The 22,139-nt window shown below is 44.7% G+C and overlaps 1 protein-coding gene across 3 annotated transcripts; it reads left to right on the top strand.

The window, feature by feature from the left end:
• Window positions 1-11,259: 11,259 nt before the first annotated feature.
• On the top strand, window positions 11,260-20,569 carry NR4A2 (nuclear receptor subfamily 4 group A member 2). 3 transcript variants are annotated; one of them, XM_003832717.5, is made up of 8 exons: window positions 11,260-12,526; window positions 14,216-14,339; window positions 14,999-15,686; window positions 16,476-16,605; window positions 16,995-17,158; window positions 18,089-18,291; window positions 18,682-18,860; window positions 19,009-20,569. In XM_003832717.5, exons 3-8 carry the CDS (start codon window positions 15,012-15,014, stop codon window positions 19,263-19,265), a joined length of 1,608 nt encoding a protein of 535 aa, XP_003832765.1. In that variant the 5' UTR covers window positions 11,260-12,526; window positions 14,216-14,339; window positions 14,999-15,011; the 3' UTR covers window positions 19,266-20,569. The 3 variants fall into 3 exon arrangements, with proteins under 3 accessions (XP_003832765.1, XP_003832763.1, XP_054964572.1); XM_003832715.4 differs by having other exon boundaries at window positions 14,821-15,686; XM_055108597.2 differs by lacking the exon at window positions 19,009-20,569 and having other exon boundaries at window positions 14,821-15,686; window positions 18,803-18,860.
• The last annotated feature ends 1,570 nt before the right edge of the window (window positions 20,570-22,139 follow it).

The following is a 22,139-nucleotide window of genomic DNA, read 5'->3' as shown; positions in this document are numbered from 1 at the left end:
TCTAATAAATTCTTCAATACTGTTGCTATAGAGGAGTCTTTCAAAGGATTTAACCTCAGGTAGACAGAAACTTCAGAAGATTGGGAAATGTTCACATTCTAAAACATTCACTATGTTTGAAAAATTGTAACAAGCTTTATGTTATCAATGAGATCCAGATAAAATATTTTCCGTATTTTCAGTCCCCTATTTCACGAATTTCGTTATGATTTTTTTGTTTTTGTTAGTTTTGAGGAAACTGGTTGTTTTACTGTATTTCTACTGGTTCTAAAGCTAATCTTGTTTCCTCCCTCCCCTCTAAAATTGGGCATGTTTCAAATTTCGCCAATATATGCTAGTTCTCATCCTATTAAATTTTTAAGGACAGGGATAATGGAAAATGGAACTCATCACGTAAAAAAGGGATAAGAAGTAAGCAAAAGGGCTTTAATTTAAAATTATGAGAGAAGCTCAGTGTTTCAGGAAAATAGCAGTGAAAGAAAAATACCTCTTTATAAGGAGCAGAAGAAAGAACCTTAAGGCTAAGTTAAATTAGACATATCAAACATTTTACGGGAAAGAGAGACAGATGTGCTTTTGGAACTGGAAAAATATTGGTTAACTTTTAGTTGTGATCACACTTTGGCGGTGTCTATATGAAGCAAATGTTTTGGCTCTAAACTTGTTTTGCCACTTTTATGTTTTCTGATTCACCAACCTGAAGAAAGAAGAATAAAGCATATTCTGACTGTCTGATAAGATAAATCAGAAAACTTTCCCTTGTCTCAATAACACCACTTAGTGATAAACAATTCAGTGTCTTTCAACGGAAACATTCCTTTTAAAAACCACACAAACCAGAAATGGGAGCAAAATTGGAGAAAGTGATCTCATTGCATTTTGCTACCCATAATCCATTTGCTCACATGAGAAAACGTGGTGTTGGAAAGGGCCTGTGACATCATTAGACTGTAAATATGTCTGCTGTCCTGTAAATGAGGCAGACTGTGACAACTAGTTTTTCCTCTTAAAATAGTTTTAATGGTATATTTTAATTCATTATTTTCCTGAAGTGGCCCTAATATATTTTAAGATGTACAAAATTTTAAAATGTCAGAAGACCAAATTAATCTACATTTGTTACCTGTCTCCCATGAGACACTGGGTGCTTATGTTTATTTGATAAAACTTTATCCCTGGACACAACAATATCCTTTAACATCCTAGAATGTAAGGGTAGAAAAGGAACTATCAGTCCTTAATGTTAATGAAGAAAGTGCGGCAGAGAAAGGCCGTGGTTTCTGCAAGGTGGCACAGAAAAGTACAGTGAAGACATAATTAAAACTCAAATTTCTTTATCTTCTAAACCCCAGCTCAGAGAGCCTTCTACTATACCACTTTGCCTCACTAGTGAACTAAGAACCATTTCCCCCAACACTAGTAACTCACTCTAACCATGCCAAGTCACTGCAACACCTTGCTTGCATCTGCAAATTTATATCTATGTCTATATCAGAACCTCAGAAAACATGTTCATAGCTGAGACATTTTGCTCAAGACGAAATACAGTTTTATAGTCTATTAATTGTTGGTCCAAGAAAACAGATTACCTCCAGTTGTATGTGGGTACCTTAATGAGTAGGACAAGTGTCAGGGTGTGTGACAGAATTGCCTGAGTATGGAAGGTAGCAGTGAGAGTCTCCACAAAAATATTAATACTTTCCTATAGAGAAAGCCCCTTTTAAAGTGGGAGCCTTTATTAAAGTCCAGAGTTAAAAAGTAAGCTCTTTAACGTTGAGATTATAGACTTTTAGAAAGTTCATTTATGCCATGTTTCAGGCCTATGCTAAATTCTACGGCAAAAAGACCTGTAAATGCACCGGAGCTGACAGCCTGGGTCATGGAACCCTTCCCCACGCTGCTACTACGGGGCACCCTTTCTATAATACAACCCCCCGAATGAAAACACTAATGCAAGCCTGGCCCCACAAAAACCTAGATAATGCTTACGTTGAAGACGACAGGTTTTTCGCTTTTGTTTTCGGTTGAGGACTTACTACCACAAAAACACATCCGACCTGTACTAGAATAGGTGTGTGAGGGAGCGGGAAAAGCTCGGGTCATTTTAACTGGACTAGAAAGGAACACAGCGATCCCCTCACTAAACTTGTCGCCAAGTTCCCTCCTCGTCATCCCAGGGTGCGGGAAAAACCCCCTCCCGCCCCGGGGCCCCGGCAGCACTAGGGGACGCCAGCACGCCGGGCTCCTTCCCACCCGCGAACCGCGCTCCCCGCAGGGCGGGCCGGGGCGGGGAAAAAGGAGCTCGACGCGAAGGACCGCGGGCGGCCTGGGAAGGGAGGAGGGAGACTTGGGAGGCTGCCGGGCGGTTTTATTGTTTCCTTTCGCCCTCCTCCTCCCGCGCCTCGGCCCCAGCGTCACTGGAAAGCCGCCCGAGCCGCCCGGCGGCAGGTTATTTATAGCGCGGGCTGCGCGCGCGTCACGGGGCCCGGCCCGGCTGACGGGGCCGCTGACGCGCTTGGCCGCGGGGCCGAGTCCGCGGGGCTGCGCGCCGGACGCCGGCGACAATGGGCTTCTGTGTGCAGCTGCCGCCGCCGCCGGGGGCCGGGGGCCGGGGGCCGGGGGCCGGGGGAGGGGGGCGGGCGACTCCCCGGCTCCCTTCTTGGTCGGCCGCGACCCCCCGAAAGGTAACAGGCCTCTTTCGCCCCCGGCCAGGACCTGGGCCCTGTGGGCTTTTTTTTTTTTCTATTTTATCAGTAAGTTCCCCTTGTCCCAGCCTCCGCTTTCACTTCCCGCGTTCCCTTTACCCCAAAAACCGCCCCAACATGTCCAGAGAGGGGCATCTACCCAGCCGCCCAGCCAGGGGCGACCACTTTGTGAGCCCCGGGGAGCGGGACCCGTACCAGGCGCGCCCAGCGGGGGATGCGGTGACCAAGGGGCCGGGAGCGCCGGGCAGGTAACGTATCCTGGACCTAGAGTCGGGGGACTTTGTTTGGGGCGGGAGGAGCGGAACAGGGGTGGGTGTGAACGCCGGACGGCCCTTCCGGGACTCTTGTCCCCCCTCCTTCGCCCCACTCGCCTGCGCGCTGGAAGCCAATCTGGGTGTGTAGCGCGAAGAGCGAAAGAGAAACTTCTCCTGCGTGACTGACTAGACGAGGCTCCTCCCGAGAAGCCGAGATAATAGAGGCCCCCTCTCCCGCCGCCCGCCTTTTTCTCCTCCCCCGGCCGCTCCCTCCTGTCGCCCCACCCCTCGAAGGCTGCGGACCAGCCCCCCACACTTCCCCCTACACCTCTGGCGGGTTCGCGCCGTGGACGCCCCCGCCCTGCGGGAGGAGGGGCTGGCGCGGATTTTAGGGACTTCCTGGGATGCGGAGATCGGCTCTGAACCATCCCCTTTCTGCTGCCCGGAGCTGGGGAAGCTCGCTGTGGAGCGTCTTGCACGTGGCAGGCAGGCAGAGAACTTGCTGCACCTTCTAGGAAATTGCAATCGATTTGTAATGCACTTTCGCTAATTGGGAGTTCAAAATTAAACTTTAATAAAGCATTCGTGTCGTCTCGTCTAATTGTGAAAGCTTCCATCCGTCCTGGTAGATAGACTGTAAGTCTCAAGTTAATGGCGCTAAGCTAGATTTTCCCCCCAAGTACAATTCCGTCAGCCGTCGTCGGCGCAGCTGGATTTCCGTAAGGTACAGATGTTGCTAATGACAGCTTAAGCACGGATGGGCAGATAGCATACGGAATGCAACATGTTGCCATATGGTTCCTTTAGCCTTTCACCTCCAGGGATATCAATCACATATATTCTGGGAGGAACTTAATGACTCTCTGAACAGCAAAATGAATTACCTGGTACAATTTATATCCCTTGACCTGATACGTTATAACAACAGGAAGATAGCATCTCGCAATTTCTGTGGTATAAATTGAGCTACAGAGCTACATTTAAAATTCTACATCTATTTGTAGTTTAAGGGGCCCTGTCATATTCTGGCTGTAAAATCTGTTTCTGTATTGCCCATCTCCTTCCCCCTCCTACCTCTGGAGGAAGCAAAATTTATAAAGTTTAGCAAAACTGGTGTCGGAAATTGCCAGTCAACTGATTAATAGATGAAGTATGGAGAAATGGAAAATATGACTTCCAGAGCTAGTTACTTCAACAAGAATTAGCCATCTTTAGGAACACCGTACTTTTAAGCGTACAAAATTAAAGAACTCCAGAAATTGTATTTTCTGCTAGTTGTTTCAGTATAGCTCCTAAATCTATTCATTAACTATTTGAAATTCTCCATTTATTTTCAAACTTCAACCATTCCTACACTTTGGAAATTACAGAAGACAGTTCTCAGAAATATGAAATACAGGAAATGTAAGTAGCACCTCCTCAGCGAACCAGTTTCTGTACCCACAACCCCATGCACTCACTATTTATGTAGCTTAATTTGAATCATGTACATGGTGGTACTGGTAGTTTGCTTTTTCCTCCCAACATGTCAGTGACAGCATACTTAAGTTGTTGCTTCTCTCCTAGTGGAGTGATTCTGCAATATTTCACAGGTCTCATTTTTAAATATCCTGGTGACTAATAAAATGTTTTAATTGATTGCCTTTAATTTCAGATTATAAACGTGGTTGTCTTACTGTATCCTTTATTTTCTATTCACTAATACAGATAGATCACACGGGAAGACAATACTTTAAGGGCAAAAAGTAAAATAACTTACTAGAATTTCTAAACTTTATGTTTACTTTTACCTACTAAGGGATATCTGAAAGGTAGAGACATACTTTTAAAACTTTTTGCTTCTGGCACTATGTAAACATTAATTCATGTAAACTAATGACTAGCAGAATGCCTAAGATAGACATGAACAGTCTGAAAAAGTATTTACTTTCAGTCATGTCAAGTTTTGGAAAGTGTTAACATTTTGAAAGTTTGTCTATATATCATGTCCTTTCATAATTATTGTGAAATTATAAGACGATGCTTCTCCTTTTTTTTTTTCCTTTGTAGTGGCTGATTTGTTACCTAGTGCTTTAGTTCGATAATTTTGATAATTATTATCAAATAAGATCCTTTGTGTGTGTATATAGGAGAAAATCTTATACAGAACACATTAAGATATACATAAGTTATGGCAATCTTGTCTTCTGGGGCTGTTTTTTAAATCTTTTAATGGCTGAGGTTTTATTTCTCTTTGTAGCACCAGCACTCGATGTGTCTTAAATGTGATCAGTAGTGATGGTGAGCTTGTCAATAATGACTCCATCTCCATGACTTGTGAATAGGCGGTGAGTGTGTCCTTTAATCAGTCACACAGAACTTGCTTTATAAAGCTGTTATTGTCATGAACAGATATTGCAGTCTTTTGTCAGGCCCAGTGATTATTAAAGTGTTCCTTCTTCAAAAGCCAGGCCGAAAGTCCTGCTGTGCTTCATTTCACAATTGAAGTCCATTAGTAAATAAAATCCCAAGCCGCACGATTTGCTGTTCCTCAAGTTATAGGCTTACATATATTTCATTAATAATCTTGGGCCCTTTTGTAGACATAAGTAGGTATATTTTTGGTATATATATGGCAACAAAAATAAAATATGTATCTTGCAGCATGACTTTTATTTTAAATGAAGATTTGATGGATTTCCATTGTTACTCTAAATGAGGTGGCTGGCTGCCAAGGGAAACCCTATAGTCAGAAAGTACTAGAATTGTTACTGTCTACAGGGAATCACTTTCTATTTTTTGAGTTCTCAACTTCACCTCCTCCTTTCAATAGTGCCCCTCCATATTGCTAATCTGAGAATTAGTCTGAATATGAAAACTTTTGAAAATATGTTTGTGTTGTCCAAGAAAAATTTCACCAGTGTTTCTGGTTGCCTGCTGGTTTTCAGCCTTTATCTTGAGTGGGCATGTTTATTCTAACTGAATGAAGAATGACTATTGAATTAGGTATATTCCCCATGCCAAATAATTTTAACTGTGATGTAATCCTAGCCGCTTTCTTATTTTTACTCCCGAATAAATTTAAAATATTTAAGATTGGCCAGGTGTCTGTTTTTCTCAGGGTAACATGGGACAGCTATGGATAGGCATTAGGCCTCTCATAGAACTCTTCATTCAAGTGAGTGTGGCTGAGAGGAACAACCAGGAAAGAGTATAGTGCCCCATTGCACTTGCCCTGTTGGCTTTTCAAATGCAAAATCCACGTTGTTGCATTTGGAAACTTGTTTCTCTGTTTTATGGTATTTCATTTAAGAATTTTTTTTAACTGCCAGTCTGTAAATATTTAACCAGCCAAGCAGGAAACAGCCTTTTATTCTCAACTGTATACAGCTTTTGTTTTTATCTGGGTTAGCATGGGTGCCATGTAAAGACCATATAAAATTTGACTTTGGTTGTCCTTACTTTGAAGATTGACAGGGGTTTCTTTAATTATTCTTGTTTCCTTTCATGTTCTGTATTGAGATATTGAAATACAGTATTTTATACATTTATAGGATTGTGTTTGCATTTATTTAATTTATGTTTCTTTTTTTAAAGCATGTAGCCTTGAATGTTTGTTCTACCTTTTTTTTTTTTTTTCACATCATTACTCTGGTGCTGCTTGATGTAACTTGATTAGCTCCCTCCCCAGTCATGATTGGTAATTAAAATAGGCATTAAAATTAGTCACTTAGCAATTTTGCTGTTCAATTGGCAATTAAATTACTTAATTGCAATTAAAGTCCTAATTTTAATTGGCAAAATGATAGATGTAGATTTAAGATAATATGTATAAATACTTTAATAAGTGTCTATATAAGGATTACTTAATTACTCAACTTCAAGTTTATGCTGTTAACTTTAGAACTTTTAAGTGAGCAATGAAATTTATATTACATCTATTCAAAGGATATGGTAATTAGATTTATTACTTATCACTATAAGGGTCCTTGCTTTAAGTTACTTTTGTAGTGTTAAAATTGTAGGCTTGATAATTGCAGAATTCTGATGAGAAAAAGGGCATATATGTCTCTGTTGCAATATTATCAATACCTTCATTTTTTAAATTAAATTGAGACATTCCATCCACCAATTAGTCTGAAGAAAAAATCAAAAGTGGTTATTTTATCATTAAAGATAGAACAAAAACTAGCCAGCTTGTGATTTACATATAAAAACTTGCAAAATGTATGTATTTTATCTAAATTTAAATAAATGCTATCTAATACTGGTAGTGTTATAATGCTATTAACTACTTTTAGAATTTGCAGATATTTGATGTTTTCTTAGCATGTAGCAACTTATTTTCATAATCTTTAAACTGTCTTTTAGGACTTTGTACATTTTAGTGATGCCTATGTTTACTAAAATTAGCAATGAAATCTAAAACCAAAGTTATTCTTCTTTGCCTAATAAAAAATAGTTCTTAAATAAGAAAATATTAAGTGGTTAATTTAAAAGCAAGTATTTAGGAGATGGTTACTGGGTGTCAAGTATTAACAAAAAATGAAGGATTTTTATTATGCAAAATACTTTCTGAGTGGCATGAGGTTTTACCATATGTTCAGTTTTATAATTTCAATTTACAAGAAGATGCTTCTAGAAAAAAGAATGCTGTTTTTTTCCTGCACATCTTTACACATTTCTAGTACTGAGTTCTGTATCAAAGAAAGAAATAATTTTAAAAGTATTTGTGTTAAGTGGTTTTTGGTAAAAATCGGCTGAGAAATACTGAATAAAAGCTACAACTATCCAAAATGTGAATATTAACAAAGCAATTGACTTGTTCTTTAACCATCCTATGAGAAAGGAACAAACAATTTGGTCAATTACTATCCTGTCAATGCAAATGAAATGGCAAAAGCAAAACAATAAAAACACTTTCAGAAGTAAAAACTAATTTTGTATTTTCAGAAACAGATTTTTTTCAAAGTGAAAATTTATTTCTTGTATCAGTAATGTGACTTACTGCCCAATGGCAACAAATGCTGTGAATGAGTTTGTCCAAATGTAATTTAAAATATATATCTTGTAATGCTAAAAATAGGTTCTACAAAGTAATTTTATTATGAAAAATCTTAAAGTTGCCTCAACTCTTAAAGCATAACAGGTATGTCTGTTTCACTATATCTGCATTGTAAGGTCTATTCTGAATTCATTTGGGAAGAATGGTGAAATAAATCCCTAAAGGCCTCTTTCCCATGCATTAAAATAGAAAATCCTATGGGATTACATTCATGTTTGCTTTCTAAATTATGCCAAAAGCTCAATTTTATTAAGTATAATCTGCCTAGCCATGCATAAAATAAACTACTTTGGTTTAGATGTGAGTATATGTATTATTTATGTTGATTTTTAATGAAAATATGTTTACATGTACCAATATGTTCTGCTTAATATTGGTTAATGTCATAAAAGATAATATAGTAACATTACTTTCCTAAATGTTTTTCTGTGGTCATCCAATAGTGTTTCTTAATAGTAATGCTTTTTAATTTATTTTAGTTGGTTTCAAAAGAGGATAGGAGCAATTTTTACTCCCACTCATTTTAAAAACTGTTAAGAAAATAGACCTTCATTGTGGGGTAACTTTACACATTTATACATGACAATAGTTTAAAGTTATATCGGCTGCGGGGGCCTGAAAAAGCCATTATTGTCATTTTAATTGAGTTATAAAATACTTTATTTGAACTATTTATGTTCAAGAATCTTGAAGGGTTGCAGTCATATAAATGCAGAATTTCAGTTTCTTTTAGCCTAAAGCATCGTTTTAACATTTTCTGAAAGGTTGTTCAATTCTACATTTTGATTCCATATGTGTAATTAAATCTCTATGCACAAAAGCACTCTCTTATGTACTAGCAAATATACCCACAGGAATCTCCTTCTAAACTATAATTTATTTAACATGTAATCATAGGATTTTAAAACATGCTTTCATTTTTCCAAACTGTATGCCAATTTGAACTTCTTGGTGATAAAATGAGAGATTTTATTACCAGTTTGATTTTTTCCTTCTGTGACCTGACAGTGAGTTAAGCATGAGCAGGAGGAAATAAAGAAAATCTTTTGTGAACCTAATCCCATGTGTTAAAACTGTTTCCCTTTTGGAGAAAATAGAAGAGAATCAAAGATTTTTAGTTATTTATGAATTCCAGCACAATATGAATATTTGGGCCTGCAGCATTCTCTTTGGTTTAGCTTAGGTAGTAAATAGCTTGTGTGTGTGTGTGTGTGTGTGTGTGTGTGTGTGTGTGTGTGTGAGTGATTCTCTTGAACGTTGTGGAGTCAGGCCCCCTACTGACTGGATCAGTCAATTACACACACATTGGCGGTGCTACTGAGACATCGTCCCATCAGAATCTGGTGAGGAAAACTAGTCTGGGGTTTTGAGCGTGGCCTTTTTTTTTTTTTTTTTTTTAAACACTTATGATCTATATGCTGAATCCTTTCCAACCCATCTCATCCGGGTCCTACAGAAACCCCAGCCTAAGAAGTAGCTTATTCAAAATTGGTTTAAACGAGTTTAACAGTCTTACATCCGGCGTGTCTTCCTAAGAAACAGTAAAAGCTTCCCAGAAACCGGAATAGGACTTTGAAGAGGAGAGAACTCTTACACAGATGATGGAATAAATGAGAAAGGTCTCCCCTTTCTCTCATTTTAATTTATATTTAATTTATATTTAATTTTATATTTAATTATATTCCCAGTTAATAATAATTGTTATAATAAGCTGCTGTGAAAACGACCCTTCATTCTTGGTTGCATTAAGACTTGGACAAAGGCTGTTATCAGGAAGCCGCACTCGACAGGTTGTTATTAAAGAATAAGGCATCATATTACAATGTTTGGCTTCCTTGGAGCTCACTTTAAGAACTCCAGGACACTTTTCAGCTCTCTGGGGAGGCATTTTCAAATTGTCCCAGGCTCAACCCAACCTAAACTGAATGTGTTTTTAATGGCAATGAGGGAGGGGGAAGCGTGCAGAGTGAATGTATCTACTTAGACGGGAGTATGTGTATGGAGGCTGGTGGTTACAACCTTCAAGTTCTCCCGGCCCCCGTTTTCCTAGGACTATATTAAAAAATAATAACTGCCACCCCGGCGTGCCTGTGCTTGAGTTTCCGACTGCCTGAAAATAGCGGCCGGGAGCCTGGCCCACCGCGGGGATCAAGGAAAGCTTCCCGTGGCCGCGCCCTGCTCCCTCGCGGAAGGGGAAGGGAACCCGGGAGGGCGCCTCTGAGCTGGAGTTGCTGCTATTTTGGGCCCAGCCTGGCCGGTGCGTCAATGCCTGCGCCCCTGCGTCACCGCCACCCCCACCCCCTTCCTTCTCCCCAGCTCTCCAAACTCTCACTTTTTCCCTTTCGTTCGCATGGAATCGCTTCTGCCCACGGGGCGCTGACGCTACCGAGCTCATGCTAATATGCTATTCTTCGCCCTCCCCTCCTCATCCCCCTACTCACACACCCTCACCCGCCACCACAACCCGCCCCCCCCCACCCACTTCCTGGTTTTATTTTTTTTCTCGCGCCCGCTAGGGCATCGCCGAGCAGCGGCGGCGGCGGCAGCAGCAGCGGCAGCCGCAACATCTGGGGGAAACTTAAGGTGGTCACGTAGGTTTCCCCGAGGCTGCGGCGCAAAAGAGCCCGCGGCTTCCTGGGGCAGCCGCAGGGCATCTGATGGCAACGCCTCCCCAGCCGCCGGCGAGCTGGGGGCAGCAGGGAGTAGGCAGAGGCGGGGCTGCAGATTAGGGTTGAGCAGCCCGGGATCCCGAATAGTTCCACGGAGCCATCGGCCGGTACTGAGAACACGAGTAGGGGGACAAGTTGCAAAAGGGTCCCGGCTGCCTGGAAACGAGCCACACCGAGAAAGGAGGGGCGGCTGGGACGCTCTGCGCGAGTAGAAAAGCGGGTGCGGCTCTCCCTCCCAAGGCCCAGCCGCTGGAAGCCCCGCGGGAGAAGCCCTAGGAAGCCCTCCCAGCTCCGGCCGGGAGACGGGGAGGGGGCTTGCCCTCCGGAGCTGCGGCGTTTCCTTTGCTAGAAAGCTCCCTGCGCTCTCGGCGTGGCTAGGGGAAATGACTTGCAAAGCAGAAGCGGCGGCGACTTGGACGGCCGCGGGGGTGGGACACGCTCCCACAGCCAGCTCGGGCCCCTCTCCTGGCTGGGCTGTAGGCTCACACCTTACGCTTTGCGGAGACGCTGCCCCCAATCCCCACCCGCTTCGCTTTTCTTGTCCAGTCTTTCTGGGCTCTAAGATTGAGGCTGTAATAGACCTTGTGTTTCAAACGAAGGTCGATTTATTTCCTTAAAACTCGTGGAAGGGGTACGAGTTGGTGGGCACCGAGGAGTATCGAAAGTATTAGAGTTTGCATAAGGTGGGAATCAGAGTACCTTTCTGCAGAAGGCGCACCTGTTGCCTGCTGCTCGGCTGCATTGTCTGCGAAAGGAAAAGGGGCGACGCTTCACTCTGACTTTTGGGGTTTCTAAAGAGCTGGGTCATGGTCACTGTCTACCCTCTCCCCTTTCTCTCCCCCCCCGCCCCAAGCACCACGTCCTCCATCGAACGTGGGCACTGCATGGAAATAAGGAAACATAGAAAAATAAGCCCTACCCCCACTCCCATTCCCTTTCAGATGGGAGTGTGGGGGGTGGGGGTGGGGTAGAGAGAGTGAGAGAGAGAGATAATTAGAATGAATATATGCCAGAAGAGGAGGCCTGGGACAGGAAAAGGGAGTAAAAGGGGATGAACCGGGTAGGGAAATCCCACCCGAACTGCGTGAGCCCTCTGAGCGTCTCGTGTCATGGGACATCTGTACGCTCTTCCGCTAAGGGGGTGACGAAGGTGGGTGGGAGAGGTTAGGACGCTGCAAGGCACATCCCATTCCGTGCGGCTCCAGGTGCGTGCTACCTGGCCCACGCCGGCCTTGCCTTCCGCCGGTGCTTTTGTTGCACCCTCCCCACATGTGAGCGGCCGAGCCGCTGCGAGGGCGCAGGGGCTTCGGGGAAAGTGAAGTGTCGCGGCGCTGCGGGCTGCGCAGACCTGGGAGAGGTCACACCTCTTTCGGAAAAAAAAAAAAGAAAAGAAAAAAAGAAAACACCAAAAACCACCCAAGCTGGCTACCAAGGTGAACGCAGAGCGGTTCCCACCTTAAAATCGGCCCTGCTCGTGACGTCAGGTCGGAAATATACCAAAGCGAGCGCGGGCCAGGAGTCCAGGGAGCGCGGCAGCGCGGCGATTGGGCGGCGGGCCGCTGACGCGCGCTGACGCGCGGAGACTTTAGGTGCATGTTGGCAGCGGCAGCGCGAGCCACATAAACAAAGGCACATTGGCGGCCAGGGCCAGTCCGCCCGGCGGCTCGCGCACGGCTCCGCGGTCCCTTTTGCCTGTCCAGCCGGCCGCCTGTCCCTGCTCCCTCCCTCCGTGAGGTGTCCGGGTTCCCTTCGCCCAGCTCGCCCACCCCTACCCGACCCCGGCGCCCGGGCTCCCAGAGGGAACTGCACTTCGGCAGAGTTGAATGAATGAAGAGAGACGCGGAGAACTCCTAAGTGAGTAGATGCAGCCCATGCAGTTCGCCTTCTTTTATGCTTTTTCCTTCTTTTGCACGTCTCTTCTTTCCACTTGTGTGGGACAGGTTCTCTGGAAGTGGGAGCCAGAGGCTTCTAGTGAGAGTGGGACCGAAGGATGGGGAGTGCGTGCGCGCAGTTACCGGGGGGCATTTGTTCGAACTCCGGCTTTGGCACTAGTGGGGAGTTGGCTCTCGACAGAGGCTTCCAGGCTCCTCATTGGTGGACGTGGAAGGGAGACTCCACAGTTTGGGAGCTGAGGACTAGCCCGCGGAAATGTGCGCAAAGTTTGCTGTTAGTGAGGAATTGATTGTGGCCTGTGAACACGGAGACTCCAAGTCCTATGTATACGAGGGAAGCTGCCCACAAACTGACAGGGAGAGAAAGTTCTTCAGTTTATGCGTTGCTTGGGAACTGTGTCTCCGCGGCTGGCCAGCGCGCGATGTTTCCCGGGTATTGTTGAGTAAGGGTGGTGTTGGTAGCGTGTCCTGTTACTAAGTTGCCTGAAATTTCTGGTTTTGACATATGCTGTCCTTGAGTTTGCGAATGTATCAGAGCGAGAATATGAATATGTAAAGAGTACAGCTATGAAACTGTGGAGCTACCAGGGGGTTAATATCCAACACAGGAATATCTCTAAGGGCTGTTGGGTTCGAGTCTCCTTTCTGCTTTTTCTGGGTAATCTCCCCCCCACCCCCACCATCACTATGAAGCAAGATTGTGGGGGAGGGGAAAGAATAAAAAGAGAGGATACTGGTTTTCTTTTTCCATTAGTAATAAGATTGTCTGTGCTCTAGAATGTCTTCCAAGTGGGAACATCTGAAAATTACTAGGACACAAGAATGCCTTGTTCCAGAAAGGCAGATCGTGGAAGGCATTATGGGGAAGGTGTTCATCTTGCTGTGCTGGGAAACACTTCTAATATTGGTGCCAATACCATATAAGCAGTATGTCCCCCCTCTGCAATTGACCTAAGAGGCTCCTGGAAAAGTAGATCCCCTCTTCCCACCTTGTGACCATTAAGCCTTGTGACCATTAAAGATGCTGAAAGACAAGTTTTCTGGAAAAGTGAACATCAATTTATCTGTAGCTCCAATCCCAGTGCTCTGTCAAAAGCACTTTAGAAGTGCGGATGCTTCCACTCAAATTGCCTTCTCAGTCAAGGCCTTTCTAACATTTTGTAAGGGGGAAGATTGTTTTCTCATTTTATATTCTTGACTTCTACTTTCTTCCCCTCTACCAAAAGAAAAGGCAATTTCACCACAAGAAAAAAAAAATGCAAGAGAAGGTTCCAATGCTGTATTTTCATACTCTAGTCTTCATACTCAGGTCCTGAATTAACCTAAGATGGAAATGACCTCTCCACCTACACTATAGCAAAGGGGCCAGTTCATTACATCATAAATGTTAAATGAGTTCATGGACTAGCTTTCCTCTTGCAGGATCTTCTCTCTGCAAGGATTTACACAGTGCAATGGGTGGTATTTTCTGTTGTTTCAAGTCATTTCTTTTATACATTCATTTTAAGTGCTATGTTTGGTAAAGGCTTCCCACTCATTTCCAATGAGACAAACAGGGAAGGCATGGAAGGGCCTGCCTGGTGAGTCTACATATGCCCAGCTGAATCTCTGTCGGGAAGAAACCCTGAAGCTTCCTGTGTCTGTATTTCAGGGAGGAGATTGGACAGGCTGGACTCCCCATTGCTTTTCTAAAAATCTTGGAAACTTTGTCCTTCATTGAATTACGACACTGTCCACCTTTAATTTCCTCGAAAACGCCTGTAACTCGGCTGAAGGTTAGTGCAACTTCATTTCTTTCCTTTACTCTCCAGAGTTCCCCAAACATCAAGAAACAGGACAAGGCAAACCCTGTAACTTAAGGTTTGCCCGACCCATTGCCTTCGGGAACAACTTTCTCATTGTGAAATTCAACTTCATTTCTAGATGGTCATTTCTAGAAAGAGACTGCTGAATCTGAGCTTCAGAGAAGAGGCTCATCTGAGTGGGATGAGTTGGGGGGGATATGGGGGAGATGTTTGGAAATACCCAGGAGTGTAGACCCTCAGTAGCTTTTTAGCTCTGGGTCTTTATTTGGTTAGTCTTTCCACGCCCTAAACTGTTGTTCTGCAGCATTCTCTCTCTCCTGCCTTTCCTCTCGCGCCCCTACACGCTCTCTGACTGCCGCGGGCTGCCGGTGTAGCTCCAGGTGTACCCGAGCCCGGGAGAAAGTGTTCAGTTGACCAGGCTGAGTGTGTTATCACCCTGTTTCATTTCCAGCCATGCCTTGTGTTCAGGCGCAGTATGGGTCCTCGCCTCAAGGAGCCAGCCCCGCTTCTCAGAGCTACAGTTACCACTCTTCGGGAGAATACAGCTCCGATTTCTTAACTCCAGAGTTTGTCAAGTTTAGCATGGACCTCACCAACACTGAAATCACTGCCACCACTTCTCTCCCCAGCTTCAGTACCTTTATGGACAACTACAGCACAGGCTACGACGTCAAGCCACCTTGCTTGTACCAAATGCCCCTGTCCGGACAGCAGTCCTCCATTAAGGTAGAAGACATTCAGATGCACAACTACCAGCAACACAGCCACCTGCCCCCCCAGTCTGAGGAGATGATGCCGCACTCCGGGTCGGTTTACTACAAGCCCTCCTCGCCCCCGACGCCCACCACCCCGGGCTTCCAGGTGCAGCACAGCCCCATGTGGGACGACCCGGGGTCTCTCCACAACTTCCACCAGAACTACGTGGCCACTACGCACATGATTGAGCAGAGGAAAACGCCAGTCTCCCGCCTCTCCCTCTTCTCCTTTAAGCAATCGCCCCCTGGCACCCCGGTGTCTAGTTGCCAGATGCGCTTCGACGGGCCCCTGCACGTCCCCATGAACCCGGAGCCCGCCGGCAGCCACCACGTGGTGGACGGGCAGACCTTCGCTGTGCCCAACCCCATTCGCAAGCCCGCGTCCATGGGCTTCCCGGGCCTGCAGATCAGCCACGCGTCGCAGCTGCTCGACACGCAGGTGCCCTCACCGCCGTCGCGGGGCTCCCCCTCCAACGAGGGGCTGTGCGCTGTGTGTGGGGACAACGCGGCCTGCCAACACTACGGCGTGCGCACCTGTGAGGGCTGCAAAGGCTTCTTTAAGGTGAGCAATGGCGGGAGCGGAGTAGGCAGGTAGGGAGCCCCTAGTGCCCGGGACCTCGGAGTGTGCGCTCTGCCTTGGTGCCAGCAGCCCAGCCCCAGCTCTCCCGGGACTGCCCAGCTCTCCGGGGTCCGCCGAAGCTGCCCTGCAGGAGACCATGGGCTGCGGCGGGGACTTCCGGGTGTCTGAGAAAGGGAAGCAGAAAGACTGAGAGGCCAGGGTCGCATCCCCCTCGCATTCAGCCGACCCGGCTGGCCCCCGCCCGAAGTTGCTGGAGCCGGAGTTGGAAGAGGGTCATTTGCATGTGCTAGGAGCTGTCTTCCCTGTTCAGAATGAAATTGGTTAGGACAGAGAACCGTGTCTGAGCTAACCAAGTGGAACAGAATTCCCTATGGTCAAATTAAGTGATCTCTTTATTTCGCCATCCTGATTGAATAATCTTATCATTTTAAATAGAGAAGGTCTCCAAGGAATGTAAATAATATGAATGCCCACGGATTTGTATTTACTGAGCGTCTCCTTCTCCTTCTCTTGGCATATAAAACACAGCAAGGAGCGGCAAGGTTAGCTCAAATGTTAACGCTATCAATTTTCTTCTGTTAAATGCCCTGGGGGAGGAAAAAAGAAAAGAAAGAAAGAAAAGGAAGAGAAAAAAATAAAATGGAATTGTGTGTATGTGTTTGTTTGTGGGGAGGAATCGTAGACCCCAGTCACATAACAGAAATTTTCTCCGAGTTGCCTGATTTTCAAAAGAAGAAAAAAAATGTTGGTCTATATTGTCTCCTTTTGCAGCGCACAGTGCAAAAAAATGCAAAATACGTGTGTTTAGCAAATAAAAACTGCCCAGTGGACAAGCGTCGCCGGAATCGCTGTCAGTACTGCCGATTTCAGAAGTGCCTGGCTGTTGGGATGGTCAAAGAAGGTAGGCTGAGGGGAGCTGCCGACCCTCCAGTTTGCGCCTTTAGGAAACCACTGCTCATACTCCAGCATCACGTTCCACTTCCCGGTGCTGGGGATCTCCGACTCCCCCTCAGTATGGCCTCCAGGACCCTGCAGCTGCCTGCTTGCCCGGCCTTCCCTAGAGAAAGCCGCCAGGCCCTTCTCTCCTTTAACTATACGACCCATTTGGAGGAAGACATAAAATAACCCCGCATTTTTTAATGCTTCTAGTCAGTGAAGGCTTTACAAGCACTGGGGCCCTCAGCCGCTCAGCCTGGTGCCCCGCGGCTGCGGCCTTCCCCGGGGAGGGACCGAGGCAGCAGCTGGGCCTGGGCTCGGAAAAGCGGCGCTAACAGGGCTCTTCCTTTGCAGTGGTTCGCACAGACAGTTTAAAAGGCCGGAGAGGTCGTTTGCCCTCGAAACCGAAGAGCCCACAGGAGCCCTCTCCCCCTTCGCCCCCGGTGAGTCTGATCAGTGCCCTCGTCAGGGCCCATGTCGACTCCAACCCGGCTATGACCAGCCTGGACTATTCCAGGGTAAGAAGCTGGCGGGGGGGATATCATGTGGACAAACCGACAGATGGGCAGGACCCCTCCCCACATCCACCATTAACTCTCAGATTCAACGGGGGTAAAGAAGGCAAGCAAGGCTGTATATGCCTCGCAGCTCTGGCCAGGGCCTCAAGATTCAGACCTTCAGACAGTCCATGTAGCTGGGGGCATAGACATGAGGACAGGATGGAGGAAGGAGGAGAGGGACAAGCCACAGGGTTTGAAGCTGTGTGAATTCCCACTACCCCACTACCCCATCGCCCCTCCTCTTCCATATACACCAGTGCCTCTACCATGAAATCCAGGGGCTGTACAAACTCTCCCCCTTCCCAATCTACTTTATTCCCAGTCCTCCATAGAGATAGATGCTTTAATCCTCATCCTTCCTGGCACTGTGCTGGGGAAGGATGTGGGGGCCTGTCTGGGGGTCAGGGAAGGGAAGGAGAGGGTGTAAAGAATGCCAGTGGGGTGGGGGTTCAAGTGGTTAGATCGTTTTTACTCCAGCTGTGAAAAATATGCGGGCTTTAATTGGAGGAAGTATGTTGAGCAAACCTGGTAGCGACTGCAATTTTATTAAGATTTGCAAAAGGGCGTCTCAGCTCGAGGCCCACTCTGGGACTAGCATGAATACTAACATGTCAATTGTTTTGTGGAGATAAGAGTGAACGTTTCCCAGGGCTGGATGGCACTGTATTTAGTCTGTATGGAAATGGAAATTTACATATTTAAAGCAGCGACCTCGTAGCACCATCCCTAATTGAATTAATTGCCCCGGAACATCTAATTTCCTTACTGGTCAGAGAGAGGTTTAATTGTTATAAAAACCTGGCTCCCCTACTAGAAACGGGGTTAGCAATTTCACGGGTTATATATTTTAGAGAACCTCATTAAGTGCTTTTTAAAATGAAATTCCAGTTCCAGGCGAACCCTGACTATCAAATGAGTGGAGATGACACCCAGCATATCCAGCAATTCTATGATCTCCTGACTGGCTCCATGGAGATCATCCGGGGCTGGGCAGAGAAGATCCCTGGCTTCGCAGACCTGCCCAAAGCCGACCAAGACCTGCTTTTTGAATCAGCTTTCTTAGAACTGTTTGTCCTTCGATTAGCATACAGGTAATAAGGGAGGGAGGAGACAATCCAGGGAGGCTGTGAGAGAAATCAAGAAAGGAAAAGAAAGGGAGGAAGGGAAACCAGAGGGTGGGGTAGAGAAAAAGACAGAATAGGAAATGGAAGTCGGAGAAAGGAAGAAAAAGAAAGAAAACAAAAAAAGACAAGAGAAGAAGCGAGCCCAGAAGCCTTGGATGAATGGAATGGAGGTGGGATAGGGGGCGTTCTTGGTTGTTATGAAATTAAACCCTTTCAAGGTCCACTGGTCTACATTTTATTAACTCTTCAGTAATTAGGTGACTCTTGAATCCCTCATTTATTGCTCTTCAAGTAATTAGTTGTTTAGCTTTTCTCTCTCTCTTTTTCTCCCCTCTCTCTCTTTGGTATTAATTGCAGGTCCAACCCAGTGGAGGGTAAACTCATCTTTTGCAATGGGGTGGTCTTGCACAGGTTGCAATGCGTTCGTGGCTTTGGGGAATGGATTGATTCCATTGTTGAATTCTCCTCCAACTTGCAGAATATGAACATCGACATTTCTGCCTTCTCCTGCATTGCTGCCCTGGCTATGGTCACAGGTCAGTACTGCAGGCGCAGGGCGCTTCCCCCCAGAACTGCCTAGCAGGATTTGTCCTGAGTTTCCCTTGTCACAGATTCTCCTTGGTTTTGCCAACTAGCTAACTGTCTTGTACATTCTTCTTTTGTTTCTGATTATGTTTTCTGCAGAGAGACACGGGCTCAAGGAACCCAAGAGAGTGGAAGAACTGCAAAACAAGATTGTAAATTGTCTCAAAGACCACGTGACTTTCAACAATGGGGGGTTGAACCGCCCCAATTATTTGTCCAAACTGTTGGGGAAGCTCCCAGAACTTCGTACCCTTTGCACACAGGGGCTACAGCGCATTTTCTACCTGAAATTGGAAGACTTGGTGCCACCGCCAGCAATAATTGACAAACTTTTCCTGGACACTTTACCTTTCTAAGACCTCCTCCCAAGCACTTCAAAGGAACTGGAATGATAATGGAAACTGTCAAGAGGGGGCAAGTCACATGGGCAGAGATAGCCGTGTGAGCAGTCTCAGCTCAAGCTGCCCCCCATTTCTGTAACCCTCCTAGCCCCCTTGATCCCTAAAGAAAACAAACAAACAAACAAAAACTGTTGCTATTTCCTAACCTGCAGGCAGAACCTGAAAGGGCATTTTGGCTCCGGGGCATCCTGGATTTAGAACATGGACTACACACAATACAGTGGTATAAACTTTTTATTCTCAGTTTAAAAATCAGTTTGTTGTTCAGAAGAAAGATTGCTATAATGTATAATGGGAAATGTTTGGCCATGCTTGGTTGTTGCAGTTCAGACAAATGTAACACACACACACATACACACACACACACACAGAGACACATCTTAAGGGGACCCACAAGTATTGCCCTTTAACAAGACTTCAAAGTTTTCTGCTGTAAAGAAAGCTGTAATATATAGTAAAACTAAATGTTGCGTGGGTGGCATGAGTTGAAGAAGGCAAAGGCTTGTAAATTTACCCAATGCAGTTTGGCTTTTTAAATTATTTTGTGCCTATTTATGAATAAATATTACAAATTCTAAAAGATAAGTGTGTTTGCAAAAAAAAGAAAATAAATACATAAAAAAGGGACAAGCATGTTGATTCTAGGTTGAAAATGTTATAGGCACTTGCTACTTCAGTAATGTCTATATTATATAAATAGTATTTCAGACACTATGTAGTCTGTTAGATTTTATAAAGATTGGTAGTTATCTGAGCTTACATTTTCTCAATTGTAAAATAGGTGGGCACAAGTATTACACATCAGAAAATCCTGACAAAAGGGACACATAGTGTTTGTAACACCGTCCAACATTCCTTGTTTGTAAGTGTTGTATGTACCGTTGATGTTGATAAAAAGAAAGTTTATATCTTGATTATTTTGTTGTCTAAAGCTAAACAAAACTTGCATGCAGCAGCTTTTGACTGTTTCCAGAGTGCTTATAATATACATAACTCCCTGGAAATAACTGAGCACTTTGAATTTTTTTATGTCTAAAATTGTCAGTTAATTTATTATTTTGTTTGAGTAAGAATTTTAATATTGCCATATTCTGTAGTATTTTTCTTTGTATATTTCTAGTATGGCACATGATATGAGTCACTGCCTTTTTTTCTATGGTGTATGACAGTTAGAGACGCTGATTTTTTTTCTGATAAATTCTTTCTTTGAGAAAGACAATTTTAATGTTTACAACAATAAACCATGTAAATGAACAGAATTTTGTCTTCTTTTTGGGTCAGAAAAAATAATGACTAAACAGCAACATAACATACACAGTTGGAGATTAATTTGGGATAGGTCACTTATTCAATATCTGAATTTTAAACAGCCTAAATCTATTCTGGCAAAAGAAATCAGGTGAACCAGAATAATTATCCAGATAATTCAGTAAAATATTTTTTCTTAACCAGAATTTTCCAGTCTGGTGACCAATATTTATTAGGATCAATTTAGAATATCTCAATTCTTCTGTTAACTTTGCAAGTAAGTGTAGCTTTCAGGAGAGAAGTTCTGGAGACCCAAAAGCTTTTGAACTTGAACAAGGTCAGAGGCTAGTCAAGTACTTGTCTTGCACAGTGATTAGGAAGTATCTTTTTAAGACTCAAGAAGTCAACATGGATTTGAGGAGTGTTGTATGTAATCTCCGATTTTCCAATTTCTCAATTTACAACTGTTGGGTCATGGAGAAAGGGCAAAGCAGTTCAGGCCCTTTGGGCCTTGGGTCACTTTGGCACAGAGCAGAACTCAGTAGAGGTAGTTCTTACAATTCTTTATTTTCCTCATTCAGTGGATGGTGATGAGGTGCAATTTGTAGTTTTAGGATAGAATTTCTCCCGTGTAAGTTTCTCAGGTACATGATAAAATATCTATGTGTTGGGTCTTGGGCCTAGTATAAGCAAGTTGTAGCCGGGCCTCTAGGATTCCACTCAGCACCAACTTTCAAAAAAGAAAGGAAACTGATGCTGTAGAAGCTGCTTCCGCTCAGAACCCTTGTCCTTGGGCAAATGAAGTCCAACGAGTTTCACCTTAGGGCAGCTGTGAATTCATAGAGAGCATAAGATGGGGACGGTCTCCTTCGCTGACCCTAGTGAATTACAGATGGCCTTTGGGTCACTGAAATTTACGAAGAGTGTTATTGTTTTTAAAATGCAGAGTTAGAACTGTAAATTGCCACGAGAGCGCTCAGGTTTTCTTTTGTTTGTTTCCCCTCTTTTTAAAAGACACGTTTTGCGGGTCAGCAAAAAGAGAACGCAGGTGTCGGTGGTAATATAAGGTTATTTTTACGAGATGCGTTTTTCTCCGGGTAACTGAGGGACAAATAGGGTGGCCACATAAGAGATTAAATAATAACGAAATGTTCAATTTCTTGACTTTCTTGAAAGGATGAGACTAGCCATATCATTTTGTTTTCACATCTTATGCCCAAGTAAAGCCACAAAGCAGTAAGTAAAGCGAAAGAGAAAAGCTCTTTAGAAATGCTGGGAATCTGCAGAGCCTTCAGCACTCATCTCCCTCCCAGGTGTCTGCAGCCCTGAGACAATGACATTCCGTCACACAATCCCCGAGAGTTGAACCCAGAAACGAACTCTGTGACTGGTTCTCCCTTAAGGAAGCGGCTGCGCAACACCCAAGGCCAAGGGGGTGTCGGGTAGTTCGCCTCCCGGGAATTTGGGGTCAAAGGAGGCAGAGATGACCCTCCACCATGTCCGCGTGCCGACTGCACCGGCTCGCCGAACATTCAGTTGTGATTCCTAAGTTGCAAATTGGCTAGTGCCTTTTCTGTTTCA

Source organism: Pan paniscus, chromosome 13 (genome assembly GCF_029289425.2).
Source record: "Pan paniscus chromosome 13, NHGRI_mPanPan1-v2.0_pri, whole genome shotgun sequence".
NCBI classification, from domain to species: domain Eukaryota; kingdom Metazoa; phylum Chordata; class Mammalia; order Primates; family Hominidae; genus Pan; species Pan paniscus.
The sequence above is the reverse complement of the archived record's forward strand: the minus strand, read 5'-3'. Positions and strand labels throughout refer to the sequence as shown.